Source organism: Bemisia tabaci, chromosome 4 (assembly GCF_918797505.1).
Source record: "Bemisia tabaci chromosome 4, PGI_BMITA_v3".
NCBI classification, from domain to species: domain Eukaryota; kingdom Metazoa; phylum Arthropoda; class Insecta; order Hemiptera; family Aleyrodidae; genus Bemisia; species Bemisia tabaci.
Window position 1 is genome coordinate 43749574 of NC_092796.1, and position 27464 is coordinate 43777037.

The window sequence follows — 27464 nt, forward strand, 5'->3', positions numbered from 1 at the left end:
TTGTTTAAAAATTCTCATAGAATACCTCATATTTTGATCGATTTTTCTGTATTAAATTAAATAAAACGAAATCGGAGATTTTTAAGCAATGCAATAGTAATACACATGTCTTGACCTCCACACAACGATGCATGTGGCGCAAATTGCACTAATTTATATACAAAAACATAATATTAAGTAATTTATTATATTTATTATATATTAAGTAATTCATTTATTTTTCTACATCAATTTTGCCACGACATATCGCATAGTTGCCATACTGAGAGATAAATTCGTCAATATTTGGCTTTGCTCAATGAGTAAATAAGGTTATCATTCTCAAATGCGGCACCAGCGGGTCGATTGTTAAATCGTTATCGAAAGACCTTTATCGATTAAAAGCATTGCCAAGATAGGGATTTGTCGACCAAGTTCATTCGATATCGATTCAATGATCGATCTGCCTCTCTCAATTTCCCATTCAATCGCGACTCGGTGCAGCTTCTCAGTCAGATTCATCTCTCGCCGGATGCTGCTCGGGTGTTCCCGTTTCATGTCCTTACAAAGTTCGCAAATTTATCTTCTTCATGTTCCGCATCGTTTTCCTTTTGAAGCTACACTACACATTTCCCTTCATTTGACAGCAGATCACGTTTTGATTCATTCACTCAGAAATACCGAAGTGTAAAAAATTGTGCTAAAAAGTGAACCGAACACCCACTGTCAAAAGTGTGCATTTGTTTTTTGTTCTTTTCGTAGAGATGGCTTACTCCATGATAAGCACGCCAGTTCATCACAGGGTGGAAGTGGTAAGTTTTAAGTTTGTATCATCAATGAGCACGTTTTTAATACATCACAATTGAGGGGCTCGCCGCCTGGAGGACAAGGCGCATAAGTGCAGTTTTTGAAAAAAATTGAGGTGGTAATGATTTCAAATAACACTGTCTTAATGCATGTTCTGTGAAAAATTCGCTCCCAAATTCAAATTTTTAAGCATCAAAAAGTCAGTTTGAACTTTTTCCCGCCATAAGTGTCCGTGTAATTTCGAAACTTCAAACACGTATTTATTGAAACAGAAAAACTGCACTTATGCGCCTTGTCCTCCAAGCTCCTTTAATTTATAATATTTTTCTTGAGTCTCCTCCCATTCGACGCTTTCCTCTGTATCTTATCAGCAAACATTTTACAACCCGGGTCCGTCATAGAATCATTGTTTCATGGTTGAGGCTTACGAATAAGAGACAAAATAATTTACATCAATATGCCTAGTTTCTGTTGGCAATAGTAACAGAGTTATGGTCCTTCAAAAGGGCATGGGGACTGACCTCATCCAACGCGTTGGATGCGTACAATCGTATTTTCCACCTTGGAATTATCAATCGATGATGCAAACACTTGCTCTAGTTGCTCCACGCATGCAAAAGTATGCAAGATCATCATTGATAAAACCAAAGTGGAGAAACTGTGGGATACCCATAGCTAGGACCCTTGTGAGGAAAAATGAGAATTCTAATAAACTTCAACGTTAATGCTCCCCTGAAATAAATTTGTCTTCCATTAAAGCCTCTGAGCTGACTATCCTTAAGTATTTCGAGTACATAGGGCATCGAGAATAATATCAGGGGGAATCCAGCAGGGTACATTGTATGGACAAGAATAAATTGTTTTAGGCCTTAACAACCCTTCTGCGTCAAGAGATGACACTGAGCCACTCTCAATCGTTAGACTGCTGTGTTGCGTTGTAGCGGACCCACTCAAAACTCCCTCATTTCGTCGGGTATGCAATTTGATCTCCGGGGAGTCAAAATAGTTGCACGAGGTTAAGGCGATTTGCCAGCGTCAGATGCGGCAATTTCAATTTGATTGTTGGAATACCCATCTTTGGACCCGTTCAAAATTCCTTCATTTCTTTGGATCTGCAATTTGATTTCCAAGGAGTAAGAATAGTTGCGCGAGGTCAACCAACCTAACTGCCTACTTCAGGACGCGGCGGGCGGCTATAGGCTATAGGTTTGACCACTCGAATCAAGCATCAACGGATTCAATCAAAATTCCTTCGCTTCGTGGCATGTAGCTATGATCTTCGAGGAGTTAAAATAGTAGTCTGGGAGGCATGAGTTCACTGTGATTTTGGTGTCCCACCCCAAAATGGACAATTTTTTCACTGAAAAAAAAAACAAACAAAAAAACAATATGCTGTTTCAGCACCTAAAATGTCAAAAATGTGTCTTGATGTGATCCTAAGATACTGCCTTTACTGCCCTCGCAATTAACTTTACATCCTGTGAATTCACATTCAACTGCGTGGAAAATCAAGGCAGCATTTTAGGATCACCAGACACATTTTTGACATCCTAGGTGGTAAAATAGCATACCATTTTTTTCAGTGTTTAAAATTGACATAATTTTCCTCCCTGATCTCAAGATCTGTTTTCAGCCTAACCAGAGCCAGGACGATCTACCTCAGTACGGCTTTAAAGGTAGCGACAGTGCTGGTGAAAAAATTCTAATTCCAAAATGAGGCAGACATAGTTTATACGATGCAATGATTCCTCCTGATCCCCCCAAAAAAACCTTGCTTTAAGAGAGGAGTGTCAAGGCGGTACGTACCGGGAATACTCAACATATCTGGTTGCATCAGCTGATCGCCGGAAAAACTCTTAATGCGCGCCAAAGTTACAAGGTCAAATGAATAATTACTGGAGGTATTCCGCATTTCAGGTTATATCAGTTGATCGCCGGAAACACTCCCTGATCGCGCGCGGAAAGAATACAGCGTCAAGGGAATATTTCTGGTGAATGTTCACCTAACCCTGTAACTTTCGCTCGCAATGTGAGAGTTTTTCCGGCGATCAGCTGATGCAATCAGGAATGTTGTTGGTATCAAGAAGTATTTGACAAACTTTGTCTGATTTATTTTGAAATGGGGCATTTTTTCGCCATCATCGCCAACTTTAAAGACTCAGTGCGGTAGCAAATCTCATGCTTCGATTAGACTGAAAATGAGTTTATAGATCATAGAGAAAAGTGCTGCTGATTTTCAACAATTCGTACTTTTTAAAGTATGACACCAAAATGACAGTGGCCTCCGGGACTATACTCTCCCGAGAACAAAGCAAATTGTCTGAGTCTGCATGCGGCGTGCGGCAATTTGACTGTTGGAACCTGCGTCAACGGAGTAGATCAAAATTCCTTCAAATCGTCGGATATGCAATTTTATCTCCGCGAAGTTAAAATAGTTGCGTGAGGTCGAAGGAGATTGCCTGCATCAGTATGCGGCATTCGGGTGCCGCATTAATTTGACTGTTGGAACACGCATTAACGTACTCGATCCAAGCTCCTCCAAATCGTCGGCTATGCAATTTGATCTCCGGGAAGTTAAAATAGTTGCTCGAGATTCAAGCTTAGTTTATAGATGGATAGAAGATTAGTTTTGCTGACTAGTTTTCCAAAGAGAAGCAAATTATGACAGAAAATCTGCATAGTCGCAAACGGAGACTCGTAGTTCCGCACTTTGGCCATCCATATAACCAGGGTTGGCGCTTCATTTTTTTTGAAGAAAGAGAGATTGGATGTCCTATTGGCTAATTTAGGCAGGGGGTACGGCTCATGGAAGCAAATATAAGGATAGCGAAAAAATTACCCACACGGAGGCAAGCGGGTACATTTCAAAAGTATTTACACATGATAATAACCCCAAGCTAAATAGATGTATAAAGCCAAAAAAAAAAACAATAAAATGAAAAAAAGTCATCACTTCGATAAAGAAGGAACGGAAAATTGTAAATGAGGCTTAGATGGAAGTGGAAAAATGTAGGTGGCCCGCACAAGAGGCAAATATATAAAGCACCCCTCCCTTAGTTACTTCCTCCATGATCACCTATGAATTTGAGAAGTTCGGTACAATTCGTCATTTCTCTCACAATACGTAAATATTTCAATGTCACCAGAGTTCCCCTCGAAAATGGAATTTTTGCCGGAACAATCTCGAGCATTTCTGACTGAGATTTTCCCTGATTTTTCTTCTGACCTCATGCAAAAGTCAGAAAAAATTCGGGCAAAAATTGCACTAGTACATACTTGTAAAACATTGAATTTTTTGATCAATTTTGCAACATTGGAATGGAGTTACGTAACCACCTCCGGGAAACGAATTACGATCGATGTTAGTGGGGGTTTTTTCAAAGATATTCCGAAGTTTTATAATACACCCCCCCCTGCCTACCCTCCCCCCATCAGTAAGATTTCAGCCTCCCTAAGATCTAGTTGAGTTTTTGCTCTGGTTCATGGTTAATAGGCTTTATTCAAATGTTGTAGGTATTAATTCTTAAGGTTAAGGCAGTGAGCCACCGAATTGGCCGTCAAGCCGTTGATTCTGGACGGAAAGCTCCGATATTCCCACGTGGCGGAATCGTGCCTGCACTTTCAATCTCTTGAAACTTTTGTTTTCTCGCAAGAGAATATTACGTAAAGCTCGCTCCAAATTAGTTAGCTAACCGCTAGAGAGGTATACTGCCGTGCTAAGGAAAAGCGCCGTATGAACATTCGAGAGTTGCCAAATTTCCTTTAATGAAAACCGAATCTACTGGAAAAATTATAAATATTTTTTTTTTCCCAGAATTTTCAGACAATTTTGTACGCAATTTGATCTAAAATATCTGAAAATTTCAACGGAAAATATACTTCAATTTCACCAAAAATACATGTTTTATCGAGGGAAATTTGGCAACTCTCGAATGTTCATACGGCGTTTTTCCTTAGCATGGCAGAGTAAAAGACACCTAATCTTGCTCCTCGCACCAAGCACACATGTAGAACAGTGGCGTGGCGTGAATTGCGATGTATCGATTGTTATGCCATTTAAACCTATGGTAAAGAATCGATTATTAAGGTGTTCGCTGCGAACACCCTGTCTATCAATCCTTTTCTATGGGTTCAAATGGCATAAAAATCGATATATCGCAAAGCACGCCACGCCACTGATGCAGAAAATGAGGATACAGATCCTTCGTCGCTTTCAAATGGTCAAGGAACATTTTTTTCGTGTGCTCTAAACCTTCCCGTAAGAGAAGAAATGTTGTCTTATACTCGTCAATGCTAAATAGGCTTCAAGTATTGGGGAAATTTATAGAGCAAAGAAAGAATATGTTGACTACAGTCGTGACGTTTCGGTATTTATAAGAGCGATAACGGAAACTTCATCACAAATATTACGCAGGAGGCTCGCCTAATGTGAGTCAATATTTTAATCGTAACGTTATGCATGCGTTTGTTGTCTCACCTGGAGCCCGAATAATCGCATAGAATGGTCTCGTTTTTCTAGAATTACAGAAAGTAGGAGATAAACAAAATATTTCTTCGTCTACTTTATGTCAACACATCCATAATTTCTACGATAGGAACAAAACCAACAACCCGTGCACGCTAGTGCATCACCGATGATGCAGTGCGTAGTGCGTGGTAAGTGCAGTATCATGCGTGATTCTTCTTGACCTCGTATCACGCAAATATTTGAGGGACCTACGCTATTGGGAAAAGGAACCTTAATTACTTGTTTTATTCATTGTTTGAGCACTATTTCGAAGGGAGACTTTTCGAATGGAATAAGGTCGTAATCCATATCGATGTGGTCCTTACAGTGAGATCACGCTGAACTCCGGAATTAAATAGATTTTTGTCTTCAGGGCCCGAGCGCTAAAATTTCGGATTTTAACTTTTTGGCAGATGGTTGCGACTACGAGTAGATGCATCAATTGGATTGCATTTTGCAAAAAGGAACCAAGATGATTCCAATGTTGCTAAGATTGTGCAACTTCTATTGTCTTGAAAGAAAAACTCTGATCATCTATAAACATTTTCTCTCCTATTCGCTAAAACCTGTAAATTTAAGACAAAATTACCGTATAAATTTCATATTTTTTTATGATTACAGTAGTTTTATTGCAAAGGGTGAAGTTGCACAATCTTAGCAACATAGCATTGCTTTTGGTTCCTTTTGCAAAATTCAATCCAATTCATCATATGCCAGAGCGACAGGTTCGAAAGCCTGCTTTTATTTCTCTGAATTTTGCCAATTTTTTTGTTTAACATGATTCTTATATAGGCTCATGCGCAGGGGCAGAAAGTATGAGATCCTTTTCTTGGCTAAAAAATTCAAAATCGGGCAAGCTTTTTGACCTAATAGATGTGATGTATCGCATGCCAGTTCGACCACGTCAGAGAGCTCGATAAATCACCGTAAGAAAAAAATTCGGTTCAATTGTAGACTCACCTCTCCCTCGTCAAGCAACCGTCATGAAGGTGGGCTCCCTCTTCAAAAATTATGCAATGCTCTGCTGTACACCCCTTTCCTTTAATGGTGAAATTAAGAATTTTTTGTCAATATTTATGTGAATCGATTTTTTTTCTTTTTTAAAAAAGAAAGGAGAGCAGAGTGGTGCCAGACTTCAATTTTTTGCGGGACGTCACGCAATTCTAGACCATCTCCCACTATCCCGTCACGTTGTAGTACCGACATCGCTGCCCCTTCCCTCCGCCACACAGTAGATCGAGCCAATTAGAGAGGTCGGGCATGAAATGTGCCACTAAAACTGCAAATTTTTATGTATTTTTAGTCGCATTTTACATTTCAAGGGGTGCTTTACGAAGATAATTTTACCAGGAAACCAATGAAACTACATTTAGAACCTCAAAGTTTTGTATAAACGGAGTTATAAACGTTTAAAGTTTCCAAATTTTGTCCGACCTCCCCCATTGACTCGATCCATGGTGCGCCAGTGCGTGACGGCCTTCAATTTATGAACGGCCTTCTGCATTCGTAGGGGCCCATTAAATCATGTTGGCAAGTAATGCTCCGTTTTTGGACCCTCGCCCTGCAATTAGCAATTCATTAAAACAATGCATTTCTCAGAAAATTGGCAATCTCTCGATATAAATCAACGACGGTTTACTTCATCGGCACAACAGGCAACGCTGGAATTCAGTAAGGGAGTCAATCAAGGCTTCAGTAAGTGTCGCATTCGACAGATACTAAACGAAGTTCATTGTAACGCCTGGATGCAACTATTCGGGCTCCATGAATGTCAGTGTTGCATATGCACGTAATTGAAGGCGTTTTGATTTCAGACACTAACCGCCTCACCAGCGGCGCTCAGAGGAGAAGGTCAATGATAGGAGTCAGACAAGATATGGAGACATGAAGAGCTCATATATATTGATGTAGTACGGAACGTAGAAGTTTTAGAGGTGGTTTCTTTGATTTTAACGTCGAATTCCCTTCAAAGAGCACCCGATACAATCATTTTTATTGGGAAGAAATTAACATCGAAATTGGCAGTTATAGTAAAAAATTCCAAGTCCAGCCTCTCTGAAAGGCTAGTTTTATTGTGCGGCGGGCTTTACTGCGAGGATCTAAGGGTGCCTTCAATTCCTCATTTATACTTCAGATACATCTCTTGAACATAAAAAGTTGCTCTACAAATCATGCTCAGCACATTACGATATCAAAACTGAAGCACAAAAGATATACTCACATCCCATATACCTACATACAATTATTCGTGCCTAGGAGTTATCTTTGAAGTATACCGAGACAAAGAATTGAATGCATTCAGCCACTTTAGATCCTCGCGGTAAAAGACCGCCTCTTGCGCCGCGTCACGGGTGAAGCGGTAAGCGGTGGCTCGGTGAGTACCCGGACAGTCAAAACGCCTTTACTTCCGTGCGTATGCAACACGGACATCCGTGGGGCCCGAATAGTTGCGTCCAGGGGTGAATGACCGCGCACAGCAACAAAGAGAAAACCGGACTATAGCGCCTAGATGCATCGCCGCAATCGAAAAGAAAAACATCGTGAGAATCAGCCTAGTAGTTCGCCGATCACTCTAGCATGAAAAATCGATTATTTTTAAATATGTAGATTACCCAGATAGATATAATGGCCAAAGCAGCCAAAGCTATACGTGACACGATGAAAATCAGTCAAAACGGTCTAATGACGAATTTTCCGTGTTCCTTGCCTAATTTTTCACGACTGATTGTGAGTTAGATATGGAACATGGCAATGGACAGCCACATGTTTATATCCTCCCCCCCCCCCCCTTTTCCGTGTTATCTATATAGGTTAAGTTTCGAGCATTTTTTCTGAGAGGACGAAGTGACAAACTAATAAAGTAAACTTCTAGAAGTTATCATTGCAGTTGACAGTCCGTGCATGCTGAATTTTACTCGTTCCATGAATTTTATACTTGTGTTTTCGTTTCCACACCCACATCAGTAGTGTCTCCTCACTTTTTTGTTCCTAGCTTGAAAATGCTAACTTTCAAAGTCGCTTCGTCATGAAGTTAGTGGAATACATAATGAAGAGCATCGACTGAATTATAATGAATTCGATTCTGTGCTTTTTCTTTACCCTCAATCGATCACATTCATTAATTATTTTGTCGTCAAAGGAACCATTTATTCCAAATGGCTGAGAATGATGTTTTTCATATCGCCTCACCTACCTCATCGTCTCTAAGTCCAATTTATGACTACGTCACAGAAGTAAGTCTCCTTTGAATCTCTGGGAACCTAGTTTTTATACTTTTCCTAATACACTATTGTATGGATGAGTCATAGTTAGTCTAGAGATAATCTTCTCTAAACTAGATACTGCAACAAACTTCACAAATTTAAGTAATTGGAACCATATCGTATTCTAAAAATACAGGCTATCTCTTACAAAATACTATTTTTCAGGGGGTCAGAAAGTACCTAAATGGCTTGTTTTCTGTGCTCTGGCAGTTTATTTTGTGTCACATTCCAGCTTTACAGTGATCCCAAGTGTGCGGATATATCCTTGCCGTGTGGATCTTCCCTATACTGGCACGGACCCAAAGCTTATAGGGCAACGCTTCCCTATCCCAAAATATCTGTATGCAAGACATCACAGATCAATGGAACAGCCAATAGCAGCACATGGAGTGGCACCGCATATGGATTTCGCACACAGAACATCCAGGAACGCTGCTGCTTTGCCTCTTGGTCGAAGTTTCTAAATCTCTTGGAGGAACACAGAAAGTTTCAAACTTTGGGACATTTGCCATGATTTAGCTCTACCAAGTTTTCTTTTTTGTCGACACCTCCAGTATTGACTTAAGTTTTGACTAAGTTTTCTAACGTTTTACCTGCGTGCCTCAATTCGCTGCAGAATCTTATGATTAAGCTTTTCCTTCACTTCGGGATTTTCTCAAGGTCTAATTAAAATACTGACACATTTGCGCATCTGAGTTTATTAGAGTAAGTGATACCAGGCTGTATTTTAATCAAAATTGTATCCTATTCATACTGTGGTAAATCATTTTGTTGCATCATTATTATCATATTAATCCTTTGTTTCAGTCCCCTGTTTTGAAAGCCTTTCTGGCAGGATCTCTATCGGGGACATGCTCAGCCATTTTGTTCCAACCTTTGGAGCTGGTGAAGACACGTCTCCAGGCCGACACTGACTTAAGAGCATCAAGGTAATATTCATGCACACAATCTTTATTCCTTCTCAAAGAAGAGGGCAGATATTGAAGATTTGTGACTGCTGATGGCCACCATAAAGGAAGGAGGCATATTTTTCAGAGAGTGATTTTTGTTCAGTTGGTCGAATAATTGGAATCAGAATTTTTTTAGGAGGAACACCCTTTGACATCTCAAGGACGAGGCTACAAATTTTTTTGTCCACTTTTAAAATCAGCTTTTTAGCCTCTGGAGTAAGTAGTGAAGCCATTTTGAAGCTGAGATTGTGTTCAATTTTTACTCTGGAAAACTTTCTGCTCCTCTTAAACACCCATAACACCCTGTTGAGTAGTGGTATCAACATTCTTACATTTTTGAGGCTTTAACGCTTCACTTCCTGTGGACGGTAATATTTGCACAATTTTCAAATTTTAGCTCTGCTCAGTCAGGAAAAGGTTTGTGAATGCAAGAACCAAGCCATTTCTTGCGCAAAACTTATTTTAAGGACCAGATTTTTCATTGTACCTACACTTAAACCTTTTGTTAAAGCAAGAGAGCACAAAATATAAGGCTTAAATTTTCTGTTTTTTTCCTCGAAGAATGTGTTCATCAACGGTTATAACTTCCATTAGAAGTCCGGCAAAAATGAGACCTTGCTGAAATCTGTTCATATATTAAAATGAGGAAGTATTCTATATTGTCAAAACCTCCATCAGCGTAGAAGAGAGAATGTGATTTTCCAGCTGGTTAAATTTTTGCTCTGCCCGCACGTGTATCAATTCCAACCTCCTAAAGCATGTGAAAAATATTGCTGACATCACCATTCATAGACCAATGGAAAAGTAATAAATTACTCGCCAAACTATCCATTTTATCTGCAACTCATTATGCGCTATCTTCTCAGTGCCGGCTGTCAGCTAACCCTATTATTTTCTTGACCCCTTGTATGGGACAAAATATCAGCAGAGCTTAAATTTTTCTATTCTGCCCTCTCGTGCAGCTTGTCCAATAAAACTTTATCAAGTTTCTGAGCAACCTTGACATTGATTTGAGTTTATAGCGGATGTTTGTGTTACCAATTAGGCATCTATAGATAGATGGAGCGAGGGAGGCTTATCTCATGCCTCATCAGACCTCGACATTGCTGGAGAAAGACGCTGGATGCGAAGCTGAAGTGAAGGCCTTTCACTGCGTAGTCACTGTCTCATTTTGCGTCATTTTCCATATTTTAACTGCAATAGTTGCAATTTATTTTTTATATGGCTGAATACATTATTACAGCTCACGGCAGTTGGGGTTAAATACTTATAAATCTTTTAATCAGATGAAAAAGAGCTTAAATGTTCACATGATTTTTGAGAGTTGCAGATTGAAAATAAAGTTAAATTTCTATTTTTATTTCTATTCTTATGTTATTTATGTTCTCATTTTCTGTCTGCACAAATGCAAGAATCGTTAAGCAGTCAAACTTTTTTCCCCCTTTCTTCCTAGTACGAAAAGAACCTCTCACCTATCGCAAAATGCAACTTTTTCACCGAAATGCCTTCTAGCTGTAATTATCTCATTTTTAAAAACAGACCCTCTTCTAAAAAATGATTTTATTTTTTTCTAATTGTTTCATGCAGTCCAAAAACCAAAGCTAGTATTTCAAGTATGATCCAAATGGTCAGTCAAATAGTGCGAAATGAGAATCTGTTCACATTGTGGAGAGGCCTGTCGCCGGTAAGTTGATTCTTCCTAGCCCTTTTAAATCATCCTCTTTTAATATTTCACATGCTTATAGTTCGTATTGCAGTTAATAATTATTCAATTTGGAAGGAGGTAATCACATAGATTTCCATCAACAAAATAAGTGTAACCATAAAAAAAAATTTTGCATTGTAAAATGCCGTTAAATTCATTCTAGTCGGATCTATATGGTTTATCAGTCTAATTTTTTTAAATTTTATTAGAAAAGATAGAGAAACTAATTTTTTTGAAGAAGCTGCTTTTTAACCTATTCTTGTGAAAACGGCCTCTCCATTTGCATCTGAGAGACTATTTGGAAAGTAATCATAACATTTATTCCAAGTATTTCTTACATTCAAACCAGATCAAAATACAACCAAAGTTTCGTAAGTGGATACATGTATTTATGTTAGGATAATTTATTTTAAAATTATGTAGAAGATAGTGTTAGCTAGAATCAGTTAAAAATTTATCTCTGCTTTTGGATGACTCATTAAATCGAAGAATGTTTTTTGTGTTTAGTCAATCGTCCGCTGTGTTCCAGGCGTCGGGCTTTACTTCTCTTCAATGCACTATATGGTGACAAAGTATGCAGATGGACATCCTTCTCCTGTGGAAGCAATGTTGATTGGTGTATCTGCCCGAACGCTCAGTGCAGCTGTCCTGATACCATTGACTGTCATTAAAACTAGGTTTGAGGTAAATTTACTACTTGTCCATGACTAATTCTCCAGCAATGCAAAAAATACCCAATCTTGCTATCTTAGGATCGTATTAAGTGTGCGGCAAATCTTAGGATATGAGGCAGATCTCGGGATCAAAACAAATTCATTAACTCAGAAAAGAGATCCTAAAAATTAGAGGGTTTAGTGTTAAAAATTAGGCAAATCCTACATTTTTGGTGTGAGGCAGAAACTCCGGATTGCGAACAAGGGTTGGCGATGTGAAACTTTTTGCACTCCTAAAATTCTTACCTAACATCTCTTTTATACATCTGTCTATTGCACTTAATTTTATCAATTTTCAGTATGTCTTAAAGCAAAAGGCACCAACAAGCCCACCATTAGCTACAAGATATCTTCAAATATTTGCCTCACTGAAACAAACAATGTTTTAAACGAAAATACTTTAATTTATGTGCTGCTGTGCTGTCATGTACTACCCATAAATTGCTTTTTTCAAAAAATGAAAAGGAAAGGAATTTTGATCGGACCAAAATCTCCGTTTACAACCGTACCATGCAAGATTTTGAGAATATGTATACAGGATCTGTGTATGTTGATTAACCTGCATTCATAATTTTTGTATTTCAGAGTGGAGAGTATGAGTACAAGGGGTTAAAACATGGTTTAAGAATGATTTACCAAAAAGAAGGTATCAGAGGACTTAGTTGCGGACTATTGCCAACTATTGTTAGGGATGCTCCGTTCTCCGGTCTCTATTTGATGTTTTACTCTCAGATCAAATCACACATCAACTCTAGTGAGTAAATTTTCTCATTCTCTCTTTTTCTACATCAAAATTTTACCAACAGTTTTGAAATTCCCGCACTTGAAACTTTAGCAGTAAAAACACCCCGCGATTGTTAAATTACCGTAAAACTTTGATGAAAAACAATACCTTACTTGCTGGATTAGATTTGAAAAAATTCAAACCCCCAACAAGATGTATATTTCAAATGACTACTTTAAATCGTCCTCTGCTTTGTGACTTCAAATTTAAATTATCAGAGGCACCCAACTCCGCCTCTCTCCCCATGATCATTTTTACTATATTCAGTTACACATATCAGAACAAAGAGCATGTAATCCCTCTCTAGTGTCTGTTCCGAAGGCAAATATATTGTCGTCATTTATTAGTCTTTATAAGTATTATTTTCCGATAAAATCTTCGAAATCTTTACTGAAGAATGGTTATGAAGCTGTTCAATTCTCTGTAAATTTTTGTTTGTTAATATTGATGTGACAAAGTAAAGAATATACTTAGTCTGTTATTTTTTTAAAACAGATTGTAAGAATGAAGTAAACCAGATTCCAGTACCTTTTATTTCGGGTGTGTTTGCCGGAATCCTAGCATCGTTAATCACCCAGCCTGCTGATGTTCTGAAAACCAAAATGCAACTTTATCCTGAAAAGTTTCATAATGTCTTGGATGTTATGCTCTATGTTCAGAAGGTATCAATGGTTTTTAAAATTATGTTTCCAAAAGGTCTCAGATTAATTAAAAATTATTCAATTAATCTTATATTTTTTCGATCATGCTGTGAATTTGACTCAAAAAATCTTTCTTTAATTTTTTTGGTTGAAGTGTAAGTTCATACTCCCAAGTTTTCACTCGATATTCGTTAATAATACTGCAAGTTTAGTCAAAAAAGTTATGAATTTTTCCTTCATTTACGAACTTATATAATGTATGTATCTATTAATATTAATTTCTAATCTTAGTAATTTCAAAGAAATTATATTAACAGAATCAAATAAGAAGAAACAATAATTTAAGTGTTAACATTCATTAGAACAAGAATCAAACCTAGTACAGAAGTCGCAAAATTGCAGGGTGATGCCTCATGACATTTGATAGATGACATTAAAAGCAGTAATTTTCAGTGAAATTAAAGTGTTCAAAGCAGTTTCATCAGTCATCAAATTTGAGTTTCATTGCTGGATAGCAGGAATTAGATTTTGCCTTTTTTTGTATGTGCAGACTTATGGTTTGAAAGGATTCATGAAAGGCCTTGTACCTAGAATGCTCCGAAGGACATTAATGGCATCAATGGCATGGACTGTGTATGAGCACGTGAGTCTCTCTTTTCTTTCTATTTTCTGGTTTATAAGTATTTTTCCAATTCAAGTAAATTTAGTTCCTACAATTTACCAAGTTCAATTTCTTCTAGTTTTAGTTTCTTCTCCGAAGGTGAAACACATACATAGTTGTTTTAAAACGGGACATGCACAGATGGCTCCTAAAATTCCTCTAAGCCTATTGCACTCTTTATTTTTAAAAAAATTGAGAATTGGAAATTACTGAACAAGCTCAATGATTCATGAATCATAAAATGAAAAAGATTTCATGGCGCAAATGTGTATTTCAACGCATGTAAAAGATAATAGGATGCTCAATTTTTTTCTTTCTTATCATAGCACTGTGCAAGTCAATTGCCTTCAACAAAAATTTGAATAATGTTTGTCCCATTCAACACATTTAATAAGGAAAATTATCGGTTTATTTGTCCAGAAAATTTTTTACAATTAGATGAATGATCATCTTGCTACTCTTTTTATACCAACTAAAATCCTATTCTGGTCTGAAAATTTTGTAACAAAATCATTGAAGATTCTTTTTGTGGGAAAAATATCAACTCTAACTATTATTTACCTCCTTGCTCTCCTTTTTCAGATTACAGTTTCCATTGGTCTAAAGTGACATGTTAATTTTGGACTCCACCGTTTATTTTGTACGACCGGGTATGTATTGATATCATAAAAAAGTTTCAAACGATGGAAGTCAGTTATGCATATTCAATCAAAAGTATGTATTTGTGAAGTAATTAGAAAATTGCAGATTCATTGCGATGGGATAATATCGTGATTGTGAAATCAATGTGGTTTTTATTAAGAACTTTCCTTACAATCATGTGCCACTCTGCAAAGAAAAGGCAAGCAGTTTAGCTAAATTGGCACAGCCACCGAATAGATATTACATGTTAGTCTCAAAAGTTTAGTTAAAGAAGTTACCTGAGATATTTGCCCTGAAAATTTAGGCAATTAACAGTTCAAGAATCTGATAAGATTTGACAAATGTAAGCAATCAAGAAACTTGCATTGTATGAATGTCATTTTCTCCAAATATTTTCAAAATTGTAGGGAAGATTTAACTCAACTCTTTCTCAGAGCACAATCAAATGTTCTATTCTGTATTCCAATGGCCTTTTTTGTTGGGCACAGCAGGATCTTTGAGGCTCTAGTCCTATTCAGAAACTAGCTGCTAATCAGTATTTTAATCCTCCTCTTATATTTAAGTATTTATTTTTATTTTTACAGTGCACACTCAAATCTTGTGATTTAGAACTAGTATTGTTGTATTGTTTTATTGCACCTATTTTTATTTACAAAATAAAAATATTTTGTTGTTAAGAAGGAAACAGATGAATCATATATTTTTCTTAATACTTGCAAAGTTTTTCTTTCTTTAGTGTAACCTATTACGGATTGGCCACCACTTAGTTTTTGGTGTGAGAAATGTGATCAACAGACTAAAATTTCATAAATATTAGTTCATAATTTTTTTTGTCCAAAACATTAAGGTGGTTCGCTCTTTGTTCCTGGTGCGATCAAACTGTCGCGCTACACATCGCATCAACTGAGTTTAAAGTCTTGACATGTTTTGACTCGTTTGCCCCAAAAAAGACATTAACCCCTGCAAACGTGCAAAAAAAAAAATCATTCTCAACCAAAAAAATTGCAAAAGTAGGAGAAATGAAGATAGGAATCCTCTTGGAAGTAGAATGTTGCATCAAACTTCTGTATCAACTTCTGTATGGTAACAGTATCAAATCCAACGCTGTTTCTTTTTTTCTGCTTTCATTTCCTTGAATTTCACAAATATTTTGGTTGAGAATAATTTTTTTGGGCTCATTCATCATTAATCATTCTGTTTTTGGCTGAAAAGTCAAAATCTGCCGCAGGGCTGCAACTTGTTCTAAGCCTCTGCAATTTTCTGAAATGTGCTGGGGTTTTGCAAGGAGATTAACACAACAAGCTGATCAAGATTTTGTCAAATTTTTGGGTATTTTCAGGACGTACCTCAAAGTTGCATTATTCGGCAAGAGATATAAATTTGAAAATCTCATAATGAAACAAAGAAAAAATTTCTCTCAGCCTCCAAAATTTTTAGGGCACTTCCACAATCTAATAGTGACCGCACGGAAGTGTGGTCGAGTTTAGAGATACACACTGACATTAGAGATGAAAACGCTGAAAAATGTATGAGGAGCGAAACACAAAGTCATGGGTCTAAGGATGTTAAATATACTAAAATGTAAAACACAGGTCTGGGGTCTGAAAGATGGAAAAATACTTTGAAAAATAGGCAGCACATGCTTATACGGCCTTGCCGACGTTACAGGTGGTGAGACAAGAAGACCAATCGTGATTGGCTGGCTATAATCTATGTAGCTATCAGTTGTAAGTTTGGTAATTAAAAGAAGGGTCAATAAAATAAGATGGTTGGAGTATAACGAAAGAAAAATGAAATTTTGAAGAAAAAATGATGAATTCAGCCAACATTATGAACTGATAGAGAAATTTATATTAGTACAAATGGATGCATTTCTATCAAACGGAACTATGTGCACATAGTTCCGTTTGACAGGAGTGTGTCCAAATGATTTACTGAGGTAAGCAGCTTACCTAACGACTTAGTACCTAATTATGTATTCTCAATTGGGATGGGACTCGATCATCTCTGCCCTTTTGCGTCGAATTTATACGCCTCTCTCACAGAGCCACTAAAAGGAATGATATAGGTTAGAGACATACTTACCTACCTACAGGTATTCGAAAGCTGAATGTTCTGATTTTTCAATTTCGATACAAGAGGAAAATTATGGACAAATAGCTCAGGTATAATTAACCAAATTATGTCCGCTTTATTTTCCTCTCATATTTGATCAGATGAGTTGAATAATTTTTGAAAATGAAAGGTCCTAAATACTATCTTAGTGCAAAACCACTACGCAAAGTGTAAAACCCTGTATCTCCACTGCGGTGCACGGAAAAAAATTAAATGTTGATTTAGCATTTATACTGTTAAAAAGATGTCTGACAAGTTTCAAATGCTGATTTTACAATACATAAATGCTAACATAACACTTTAATTTGTACATTTTGCAGTGGGCGTAGTTACGTTAGCATTTCTTAAAATGTAAAATCAGCATTTGAAACTTGTCGGACATCTTTTTAACAGTATAAATGCCAAATCAATATTTAATTTCTTTCCGTGTGTTTCAAAATTTCCGCTCCTTTTATCTACAAGAAACAAGCCAATACTTCATGACTTGTAATTTTACTAATGTTGAATATTTTGCTCATATAGCAGATAAATCTAGGAAGTTTGCAAGAAATTACGTTGATTATTTTCTGAGGAAAAATTAAACCATGATAGGAAGTCTGCAACGTCGCAAACGGAGATAATTGGTTTTAGGAGGTAGAAGAAGTCAATTTTTCGCAACCTTACCTCTGCATTTGGCTGTAAACCATGTGAACAATCAGTGCCAGCCCACTTTACTTGGGGTAAAACTGACAACACTGTTTTACCGGAAACGGAAACGAGTGCCCTTTTCGTAAAACTGACAACATTGGTTAACCGGAAACGGAAACGAATGCCCTTTTCGGAAAATTTACAACACTGTTTAACCGGAAACGGAAATCATTTGGGAAACAGGCTATCTGGAATTATTTGAAATTCCCGCTAATTTTGGTTCAACTCGGAATAAATGGAATGAACCGCTTTATACCAATCAAAGCGTCTGATTCAAAATTTGCCGTTAAAATTCCTTTTGTTCGAAAAGAGGAATAATTGGAAAAATGTAGCAATTCTATAATTCTAATTTTGTCCGTTGAGTGCGCTTCAATCAGTAAAAGTGTTTATTTTCAGTTATTTCCGAGAATTTGGAGGTTAAGTCGCTGAATTTTGTCGCGTTCTTGATGCAACGGTGATTTCTCGATCTAAAACTTGCAACAAAATTGTTTTATTTAGCCGTAATGGTGATTTTCAATCGATTTGCGGTATCGGCCCTCTTACGACTTTAAACATGATGCACTTAACAGTTTTGTGTTGTTGCCTGAAGTTAATTTCTATATCAGAGCCAATTGCGTTGTTGTCCATGTGACTGTGTCAACCTTGTACTTCCAACCCAAAATTACTGAATTAGCATTTTACTATCGTGCTAATTCCTAACTAGAACGTAGTTGTTTTAGAATAATATCTCGCGGTAACTTTTCCTCTAATGCTGCTCCACCATGCTGTGATTCTGTGTTAGCTTTGATAATGTCATTGATAACCGTTGATAAAAAACTCAACATTCTATATCTTGATGATGATGAAGAAGCTGATGACTGGAAATTACCCTTAGCTTTTGTTAAGAAAAGACATACAGAACCTATTGAGGGAGCAAAAATTTTCCCTCAATCATGGCGCATGAAAGAGCGGGTAAGTAACCTTTACACTAGCATGTTCGTATGAAACGCAATTGATGATTTCATAGCGAAAAGATAATCAGTGCAAGAAGCTTTTTTGGACATTGATTCTCTTTAATGTGAACAATTATGACACCATTAGTTTGCTCTTCCTTATAAGCGAATCATATCTCGGTAATTTTTGGTAATTTATTTGTTACTCATTTTACGATAAGTTACAAATGTACGATTTAAGACTAAATCTTGTAAAATTACTTTTAAATTCAGAGGAATCACTAACCTCCATTTATGCAGGTCCATGGAATTATCAAAACTATTATTCGTAAGTTCTACATTTATTGGAAAATTAAAATTAAAGAAAGGCGTGGCTATAAGTAGAAGTCAGCTGAGGCAACTTTTGCTCTGTTCCTCTGACCCAGCCTCCTAATCAGTTACCTGCAAGATCAAATTTATGTAGCATCATGTTGATGTGGCCGTTGAGTGTCTAAATGGTTCATACCGTGTGTTTGGTACCCAGACCAGCCGATTGAAGAGTCAGGAATTGTTAGTGTAATGGGCCTGCTGCAACTTTTGCTAGAGCAAAAATAAGAGTGGTCTCTCTTGGTAAATATCTCAGATATGCGCAGTGCAAAGTTTGCATTGCACTCCTGACTTCACAAGCTGCCCAAGAAATTTGCGCTTTTTTAGCTTCCCGCTTCTAAAATGATACTCCAGCACAGGTGCAAATTTCGTCAGAGGAGTCGTTATATTCAACCCTCTTGCAATAGCTATAGCAAATATAGCCTATGCTTCTGTGCGCAAATCACATTCGGGAGTGCAAGGTCAACCAAAGCAGATTTTTATGAACGTGAAGAAATCAGGAATGTAAACACGCTGGGTTGTTAACAAATGTATAGACTCTTGTCTAGACACATATGTTTTGGTCGATTGGTGTTGGCCTTGTTGAATATTGTTTAGTATCCTAGGGTACAGGGGTCGGATAGAACGACACCTCTGACGAAATATTTATCTGTGCCGTAGTGTCGTTTTTGAAGTGGGAAGCTCATAATATCGCGAATTCCTTACGCAATTGTGAAGTTAGGAGTGCATTTCAAACTTTGCCAATGCGCTCATCCAGACTTTTGAGACATTCATTGACAGAAATCACTCTTATTTGTGCTCTGGCAAAAGTTTTCAACCGGCTCATTGGCATATAGAGTCTACAATCCTATACCCTCTGTATCTGGCTGTGTGGTAGCCCTCCAACACCATTAACCATTGTAGAATTCTTTGAAATATCTGCTTTTTCAGTTGTCATCAATTATATTTGTATGAGCATGGATTTATACGTAGACATTTGAGCCTGTTGCCAAGGGCGGCAAAAAATGTACAAAGAGAAAAATGAATATTGAGTGCCGACGCAAATGCCCTGCCACTGGAAGGGCAATGCAGTATTCACCAAGCAATTCACCTGATCCAGAAGAATTAGGCGAAGAATTAGTAAAAAAACGTGTCAGAAATGTAATTTAGGAATGGCATAACCCCCTGCAACAAGTTGTGGAGGCGGCAAAATCTTGATGGCTTAGGGGGGCAATTACGTAAATCCATACATATGAATGAGGAGTTGATAAAATCATAACCAAACAACATCAGATAGCCGATGATAGGTTGCGAAAGAAGGCTTAAGTAAATGGGTTCCCTCCGGGGAAAAACTAAGGAGATGGCCAGTTAAATCGTAGATGTGTGATATTTAAGATGCTCAAGTGATGATTCCATCCAGATAACACAAGACGACCTCTAGATAAACAGGCAACGGTGGCGTTTAGAGGTCGCAGAACATCCGCAAGCAATACAGAAACATCTTTCGTAAATTATGGTAGGAATCAGACCGAAGAGATATTGAAAAAATAAATGACATATAAGTATAGATTAAAGTAACGTAACAGAAACTCTAAATGTTGAGGATTGAGAGAGGGACTGACTGAAGTAGTCAAATAATTCGCAATTGCAAGGGAGAATCTTGGCCCCTTTATTGTAGTCAGGTGACTGGATTGACAAAATGTAACTCGCGGCAAATCAATAAGATGTTGGCGATGATTTTGACCAATTTTTTGTATGATTAGCTAGCCTTGATCATAAATCATAGTAATTCAGACAAGACAAATTAGTGCAGTACTTTGATTTCTACTCAGTTTCAAAAGGTCCCATGTTTTAATTCTGGTGGTGGCAACAAATTTTCACAGAATGAATGAGTGGGGTAAACAGATTCATCTTGTCCCCAATTTCTTAAATTATGAAAAGTCTAAAAGAACAGGATTTTCATAAAATAATTCATTTTGTGTTTGATTTCAGATGAAGACTGTAAGTGTGGCACTAGTTCTATGCTTGAATGTTGGTGTGGACCCCCCAGACATTGTCAAAACTCAACCATGCGCTCGTTTGGAGTGTTGGATCGGTAATAATTGGTTTCACTCTATTAATCTTTGAAGTCGTTGAAAGTTGTTGTCTTTCAGCTTTATTATTCACCAAAAAAATTTTGGAAAAAAGCTTCGGTTTTGTACTCTATCTTCGAAAAATTCATGATGTGTTTTTCAAATTCAGGCGTTGGGTGCAGAAAGGGCACTGCTCGGTTGCAGTGTTTCAGAACTCACTGCTAATTTTTATTTTAAATAGGAAATTTTTTGGGTAAATTCTCTAGAAATTTTCGTTTAAAGCATTGGAAAATTGTAACGAATATTTAGTAACAAATTCAATGAATTACGTACATTTGCCTTTATCCTAAAGAACGAAATGTCATTGGAAATTCTAAGATACCGCAACTAAGTTGTGCTGTTCCTGCACCCAGTACTTCAATTTTGTCACCAATAAAAGCACAATAAGTGAGATAGCTAAACCTTTGCCGACCAGGAAATTAGTCACACATCATGAACTTTGTCTGTCACTGAATCGTCAACATGACCAGCTGGTCTCAAAAAATTGTCTTGTAAACTAAATTAAGCCAAAATGATCCATTTACGTTTACTCAATACGTTTACTCAATACGTTTACTCAATACGTTTACTCAATACGTTTACTCAATAATGTTAATATATATTCGTTGTCTCACATATTTTCAAAGAGTGAAAACAAGTTTATGAGAACAGAGTCTGATAAATATGCTAATTTTAGAGTATTTTTAAAATCCTGTGAAAGAAATTGATTTTATGTGCTTATTGTTGAGTTAAGTCATGAGTTCAAGGAAAACAAGTCAAGTTAATCTATTTTTCTTTCAGACCCTCTATCAATGAGGCCACAAATTGCGTTAGAAACAATTGGAACAAATCTTCAAAAACAATATGAGAGATGGCAGCCCAGGGCACGATACAGGCAAAGCCTTGATCCTACAGTTGAAGAGGTTAAAAAGCTTTGCACATCATTACGTAGAAGTGCTAAAGATGAACGTGTGCTTTTTCATTACAATGGACATGGTGTTCCCAAACCGACTGCAAACGGAGAAATATGGGTGTTTAATCGAGTAAGTCATCGCTCTCATGATTGTGCTGTTTATTTTTACTCTGTTTACGGCTAAGCTTTAGAAAGATAGCTGTTGAAAATGTGAAATTGTGGCCAAGTAACTAAAGTACCATGGGACTTTACCCACAGGGCCGACAGTACCATCAGCTGATTTTGAGTTAAAGGATGCGATTGAGAGGGAGCCAGGAACAGAAGCTGCTAGACTAATGGAATCGATAGGTCCATTTTTATTTAATCTAGCTGTCAAGCCTCCTGCAAAATTGTATTTTAAAGAATGGAATTTCTTTCTGGAGGACTGGAACCTAGCCTCTATGACGTGACTTTCATGTAATGAGCTGGCGAGGAGAGAGGCACCCTCTGAAGTTAGTTTCCATAAAATCACAAGCAAAGCAAATGCATTGATCCTTGCAACAAACTTGTGGCGGAAATTAGGCAGTGTATCGCACCATTGAAAATGTTCAAAATAGTCGATAGCTGCCCTACGGGTGTACCTAGTTTGAGTAACACGTCTTTTTTATGAGGTATCAACATTTGATGGCGTTATTTGATAGTGCAGCTTTGTATGCCAATTCAGTTTAGATATTGATCAACATATTTTACTTGCTTACTCTGTCTTACGAAGACCTTTTTTATCTATCTATGGTCGTTAATTATAAAAACCCAAATAAGCTAAGTAGGTGTAGTTATGGTTTTGGTGCCACGACCGGGCTGTGCTGTGTTGCCAATTGTTGGAGGATAGGTGACTTGCCTGGATGTGGCTACCGCCACTCATAAAAAGGAACCCATCATAGGTATTAAATTAGCTTGAGCAACAGAATGTTATCCCCATAATGTACTTTTCGGAAATACCATAAGTTCATGCCAAAAAAGATTCCAACTCTTTGAGCGAAACACAATATCTATAATCTTCATTTTTTCACAAATAACGGTGCTAAAACAAAGAAATTTAATCCTCTGTTACACTTGGAAAAGTCCACTAACTAATACAGGGTCGATGCCACTTTTCTAAATCTGCGCAAATATTTAAATTGCAGGATGAAAAACATGTGGAGAAATAACATTCATAACAGATTTTACACGGCAGTTACCTCCAGATCAAATTTTTCTTTTTATAAGATTCCCCAATAATGTTTGTTTGCTAATCAATATTTCAGCAATACACGCAATACATTCCTCTCTCTGTGTACGACTTGCAAGCTTGGATGGGAGCTCCGTCTATCTATGTGTATGACTGCTCAAATGCTGGTATAATCGTTGATCATTTCAAGCAATTTGCAGAGCAACATGAGAAGGAATATGAGGTAATGTTGAGAATTTTAAAGTTAAAATATTCAAGTTTGATTGAATTAAGCTGAATGATGTTATTTTATGCGCTTTTTAGGATGATCCTCTATGTATTTATACTCTGTGTGAAAACAGTCAACATTTTAGTGTAAACAGAGAGACGGATTACCTAGATATTTCTGTTTGAAATATCCTTTAAAGTCATGAATTTTAAATTTTACTTCAGAAATTCAGAGGTAAAACTGACAGAAAAAAAACCTCTCAATACTCAATAACAATAACTCAGGGATGTAATTGAATTAAGTATCATCAACCAGATAGAGGCTCAACCATAATCAAGCCCTCTCATCGATGTATCGATGTCCAGTTTCAAATTTAAAAAGTGTTCTAAACTCTCCAATAAGTTTAAGGAGTCATCTAGCCCATTAAGCTCAATTTTAAATGGGAAGATTTTTTAGAAGCCTAATAAAATTTTTGCCTATTTATCACCGTGTATTTAATAAGTAAAAAATTTGCTTGCTAAACAAGTTCTGTTAGATGCAGATTGACAAAAAAATCACCAATCTGAATTAAAATTGCAAAAATTTCTCAGGGGCTGTTGTTGGCCAGAGTCTTTGTTTTTATAGGATTCATGGTCAATTTTCTAAAGGACCCGGCGTTTGTTTGTTTGGAATACTGAATGAAAGTATGTTAAAAGAAATTATAATGAGGTGCATATGCATCGAATTACCAAAAAACTTCTGATAGAAGGAAAGAAGAATAATTAATTTTGATGAAAGAGAAGAAAAAAATCCAGCCACATCTTTAGCATTGAAACATGCTATTTCTGCAACAAAGAATCTTTTTTCCTTTAGTTTTGTTAAAGGGCTCTCGAATTGTACAACTTCTTAATTTTAATGCATATATTAGTTAAAAATTCAGCACGATAAAATTATTTTTATTTTAATCACACTATTGTGTCAAAAAATTTCTGTGTATACCTGCTTTGTAACTCTCGGTTTTCTTTTATTTTGCAATATCAGCAAGCTACTGCACAAAACAATCGGGTCTCCATTTCTCCGCCATCATTTAAAAATTGCATTCAACTAGCCGCTTGTAGTGCAGATCAGATTCTGCCAATGAATCCGGATCTCCCCGCTGACATTTTTACTTCCTGCCTAACCACTCCCATAAAAATAGCTCTCAGATGGTAAGTGCTCTAATTTTTTATTAACTCATCTGTTTATTGACCACCTTGACTCTCAACTTATAGTTTTTTTTTTTTTTATTCCCCCAAAAACTTAATTTAATATTACAACTCCCTATAAAACCTTTCTCCTGAGACTCTAAAATCTGTTAAAATGACCAGCTCAATGCTGTATTAGGAGCGGGGAATATGGACCTTGGCAAAAGAGGAAGAATTGGAGTTATCCTGGTCTAATATACAGGTCCAGCAAAAATAATATCGATGAAGATCAAATCTTTATTATACTACCTTCAATAAAAGTGAGTGTTTGGCAGTACGGAACAAAATTCGCCATTGGCAACCTGAGGGAGCATTTATTGTCATTTTAACAGCTGTCCTTGACTTAAACTCTAGAAGTCTAGCCAAACTTCAAGAATTATGTCTCATGACATAATCAAGTCATTTACTAGATTTAATTTTGAATTGGTTCATCAAATATGTAATGGAATGTGAATGAATGTAATGCCTAATTTGGTAGAAAAAAGAGTTCTGAAAAGTGATGGCTGATGGTGAATCTCAATTTGGAAAAGAAATTCTCCCTGAAAATGATTTTAACCAACATATCGACGGTGAAACTACCAAACCACGTATCTCGGTTTGCGACGTCGCAGACTTCCTGTCATACTTTATTTTTTAAATGAAAAACTACCTAACATCCAGTCTTGAAAATTTCTGTGATTTTTCCTCTTTGTGCGGAGAAAATTCCGTGAAAATTTCAAGGAATGATATTGATTTGGTCTTCTTCAAAAAAATAAAATGTGAGCGTAGATTTTTAAACACCGCAAACGAGATACGTGGTTTGGTAGTTTCACCGTCGATATGTGTATTATTATAAGTAATAGGATGGTAAAGTAGTGCTGGGCTCACACTATTCCGAAGGGAAATCAAAGCCAGAATTATCGAAGCTAAAAATCAAAGCTACAAACTAAACAGTAGCAGAACTATATTACAAATTACATAGTGATTGCTCCCTCAATATACCCTTGTAAAATGATCCTCCGATGAAATCAAGTTATTTTCTTAATCTTAATTTACTTCTTTTTTTTTTTTTTTTTTTTTTTTTTTTGTGTGTGTTCTGTCTTTTAAGGTTTGTGCTACAAAATACATCAAAATTAGTTCCAAAAGTGCTTTTAGAATCAATTGACAAGTAAGCATACTTTTTTTAAAATCCATTTTTTGTTTGTTAATTAATTCTTTTTCATTCACTTGAAAGCTAGTCTAAAGTAATTTTTTTCTGTGTTATATTACATGCCTCATTAGCCTCAATCTCTCTTATGTTTTTCAGTTATATGAACGGAAAACAGATCCCGAGTTGGAAGATTGCGTCTCCAATAAAAATAAAAAAACAATAAAATACTCATTATTTGGGTATTCACGTTCAATCCTTGCGAAGATATTTCGAATTTGATCTCTCCAAAATTCAAAATATGTTATCATGGCAATGTTCAAATTAAAATGAGATGCAACAGGAGCTTATGAGAAGAATATATTTTAGATATGAAGACTGCAAGTTTGCTTTCCATTTTAGAAAAAAGGTCAATCTACATGGAAAGTCTCTTGTATTAGAAGAGCATTGAAACTAATAATATCAATAAAAATGCTGGTATGTATGTGTATGTCTAAGAAGAGGATAAAAAACTGTACCAAGAAAGGAAATTTTAAATATCAAAGCTTGCCAAACTTACTTCTCTGAATTTTTCCTCTCCAGACAGCTAAGTGCATGCCTGGTAGGTATGCAAACATTCAAAACACTTTAAAATACTCTGAAAAAACTTTATTTCTCTTCAAGGGTGAATATTAAAATATTTTAATCCATTTTCCTCTGATCTTTGTCAGGATTCCAGGACAAATAAATGACCGAAGGACCATGTTAGGGGAGCTTAATTGGATTTTTACTGCCATTACTGACACCATTGCCTGGAATATGCTTCCTAGAGGTAAGTTGCCAGGGCTTCAGTCATAAATAATTTTTTATTCCTCTAGTTTGTTTTCACCCCGATGTATCTCTAGATTTTCTCAAACACATTTCAGAAAATTCTCGCATGTATCATAAATGTAATGAGTAGAAAGGAAATGAGTTTAGTAATTTATAATGTTCATTAACTGAGGTGTCAAAAAAGGTGAGATAGGCCTAATTTCAGGAAAAGCAAAAAATGAGAGATTTACCGCTTGTTATACATATATTTTCTGGAGACATAAGTGCACACTAAGTAAACCAAATAATGTTGTTGTAACTCTTAAAAGAGTAAAATAAACTTGAGGGAGGTCAAGTTTGTGACTAAGTCACAAGTCCTTGAAGACAATCGTAAATTTATCTGGAAGGACCTTTCGCAAATTTAGGTATCATCCTGGAGGAAACTTGACAATGACCTAACATTTGATTTTCAACACTATAGTCAACTATAAATGTAAGTAACTGATTCAACTGTCAATATCTAATCGACTCAACTGATCTTGTTACGTTTATAAGAAGATCTCGTTCACCTCCACACTTCTTGGAAGCTTGTGCTGACTTTATAAAACCGAGAAACACGTTTCTACCTCTACTGAATTGTATTAGTTTTATTAACCTAGTTATATCAACTTCAATTCTTCATAATGTTTCTCAACAAAAACTTTTCTGTTTTCAGATCTATTCCAAACTTTATTTCGACAAGACCTCCTTGTTGCGAGTTTATTTCGGAATTTTTTATTGGCAGAACGGATCATGCGATCCTATGACTGTTCTCCTGTCTCCTCGCCTAAGCTTCCTCCAACATATCAGCATCCAATGTGGCTTGCATGGGACCTTGCGCTGGACCTTTGCATGGCACAATTGCCAGCTGTCCTTGAATCAGAAGAGGCATTCAAGCATTCTCCATTTTTTGAAGAGCAGCTAACAGCGTTTCAAGTATGGCTTGAGTTAGGCTCAGAAGAAAGGAGCCCCCCTGAACAGTTACCAATTGTTTTGCAAGTAAGAGTTAATTTCGTCCATGCTCACCCCTCTCAAATGCACCTTTTGTCTGAATTGCTTTAAACTCCCAAAACCTAATTCCCTGACACTGTGGACATCAACTTTGTCTATTTTGCCC

At 36.7% G+C, this 27464-nt stretch overlaps 2 protein-coding genes across 5 annotated transcripts in view; both read left to right on the forward strand.

Annotated features, from left to right (window-relative positions):
- The first annotated feature begins 474 nt into the window (after nt 1–474).
- Nucleotides 475–15684, forward strand: LOC109037989 (mitochondrial glycine transporter). 3 transcript variants are annotated; one of them, XM_019052895.2, is made up of 8 exons: nt 475–791; nt 9364–9485; nt 11094–11190; nt 11719–11895; nt 12510–12678; nt 13204–13370; nt 13900–13992; nt 14593–15684. In XM_019052895.2, the coding sequence occupies exons 1-8, from the start codon at nt 744–746 to the stop codon at nt 14617–14619; spliced, it is 900 nt and encodes a 299-aa protein (XP_018908440.2). In that variant the 5' UTR covers nt 475–743; the 3' UTR covers nt 14620–15684. The 3 variants fall into 3 exon arrangements, with proteins under 3 accessions (XP_018908440.2, XP_072156014.1, XP_018908439.2); XM_072299913.1 differs by lacking the exon at nt 475–791 and adding an exon at nt 6262–6282; XM_019052894.2 differs by lacking the exon at nt 475–791 and adding an exon at nt 8113–8526.
- Nucleotides 15685–17845: 2161 nt separating this feature from the next.
- The window catches only part of raptor (regulatory associated protein of MTOR complex 1), a 28483-nt gene continuing 18864 nt past the window's right edge, over nt 17846–27464 (forward strand). Inside the window, exons 1-8 of one of the 2 annotated variants that reach the window (XM_019052854.2) lie at nt 17846–18405; nt 20724–20826; nt 21644–21885; nt 23039–23185; nt 24191–24357; nt 25481–25540; nt 26230–26330; nt 27024–27346. In XM_019052854.2, coding sequence (XP_018908399.2) covers nt 18244–18405; nt 20724–20826; nt 21644–21885; nt 23039–23185; nt 24191–24357; nt 25481–25540; nt 26230–26330; nt 27024–27346 — 1305 coding nt within the window. In that variant the 5' untranslated portion in view covers nt 17846–18243. The remainder of the gene's footprint in view (nt 18406–20723; nt 20827–21643; nt 21886–23038; nt 23186–24190; nt 24358–25480; nt 25541–26229; nt 26331–27023; nt 27347–27464) is intronic. The other variant, XM_019052855.2, reaches the window with a different exon arrangement.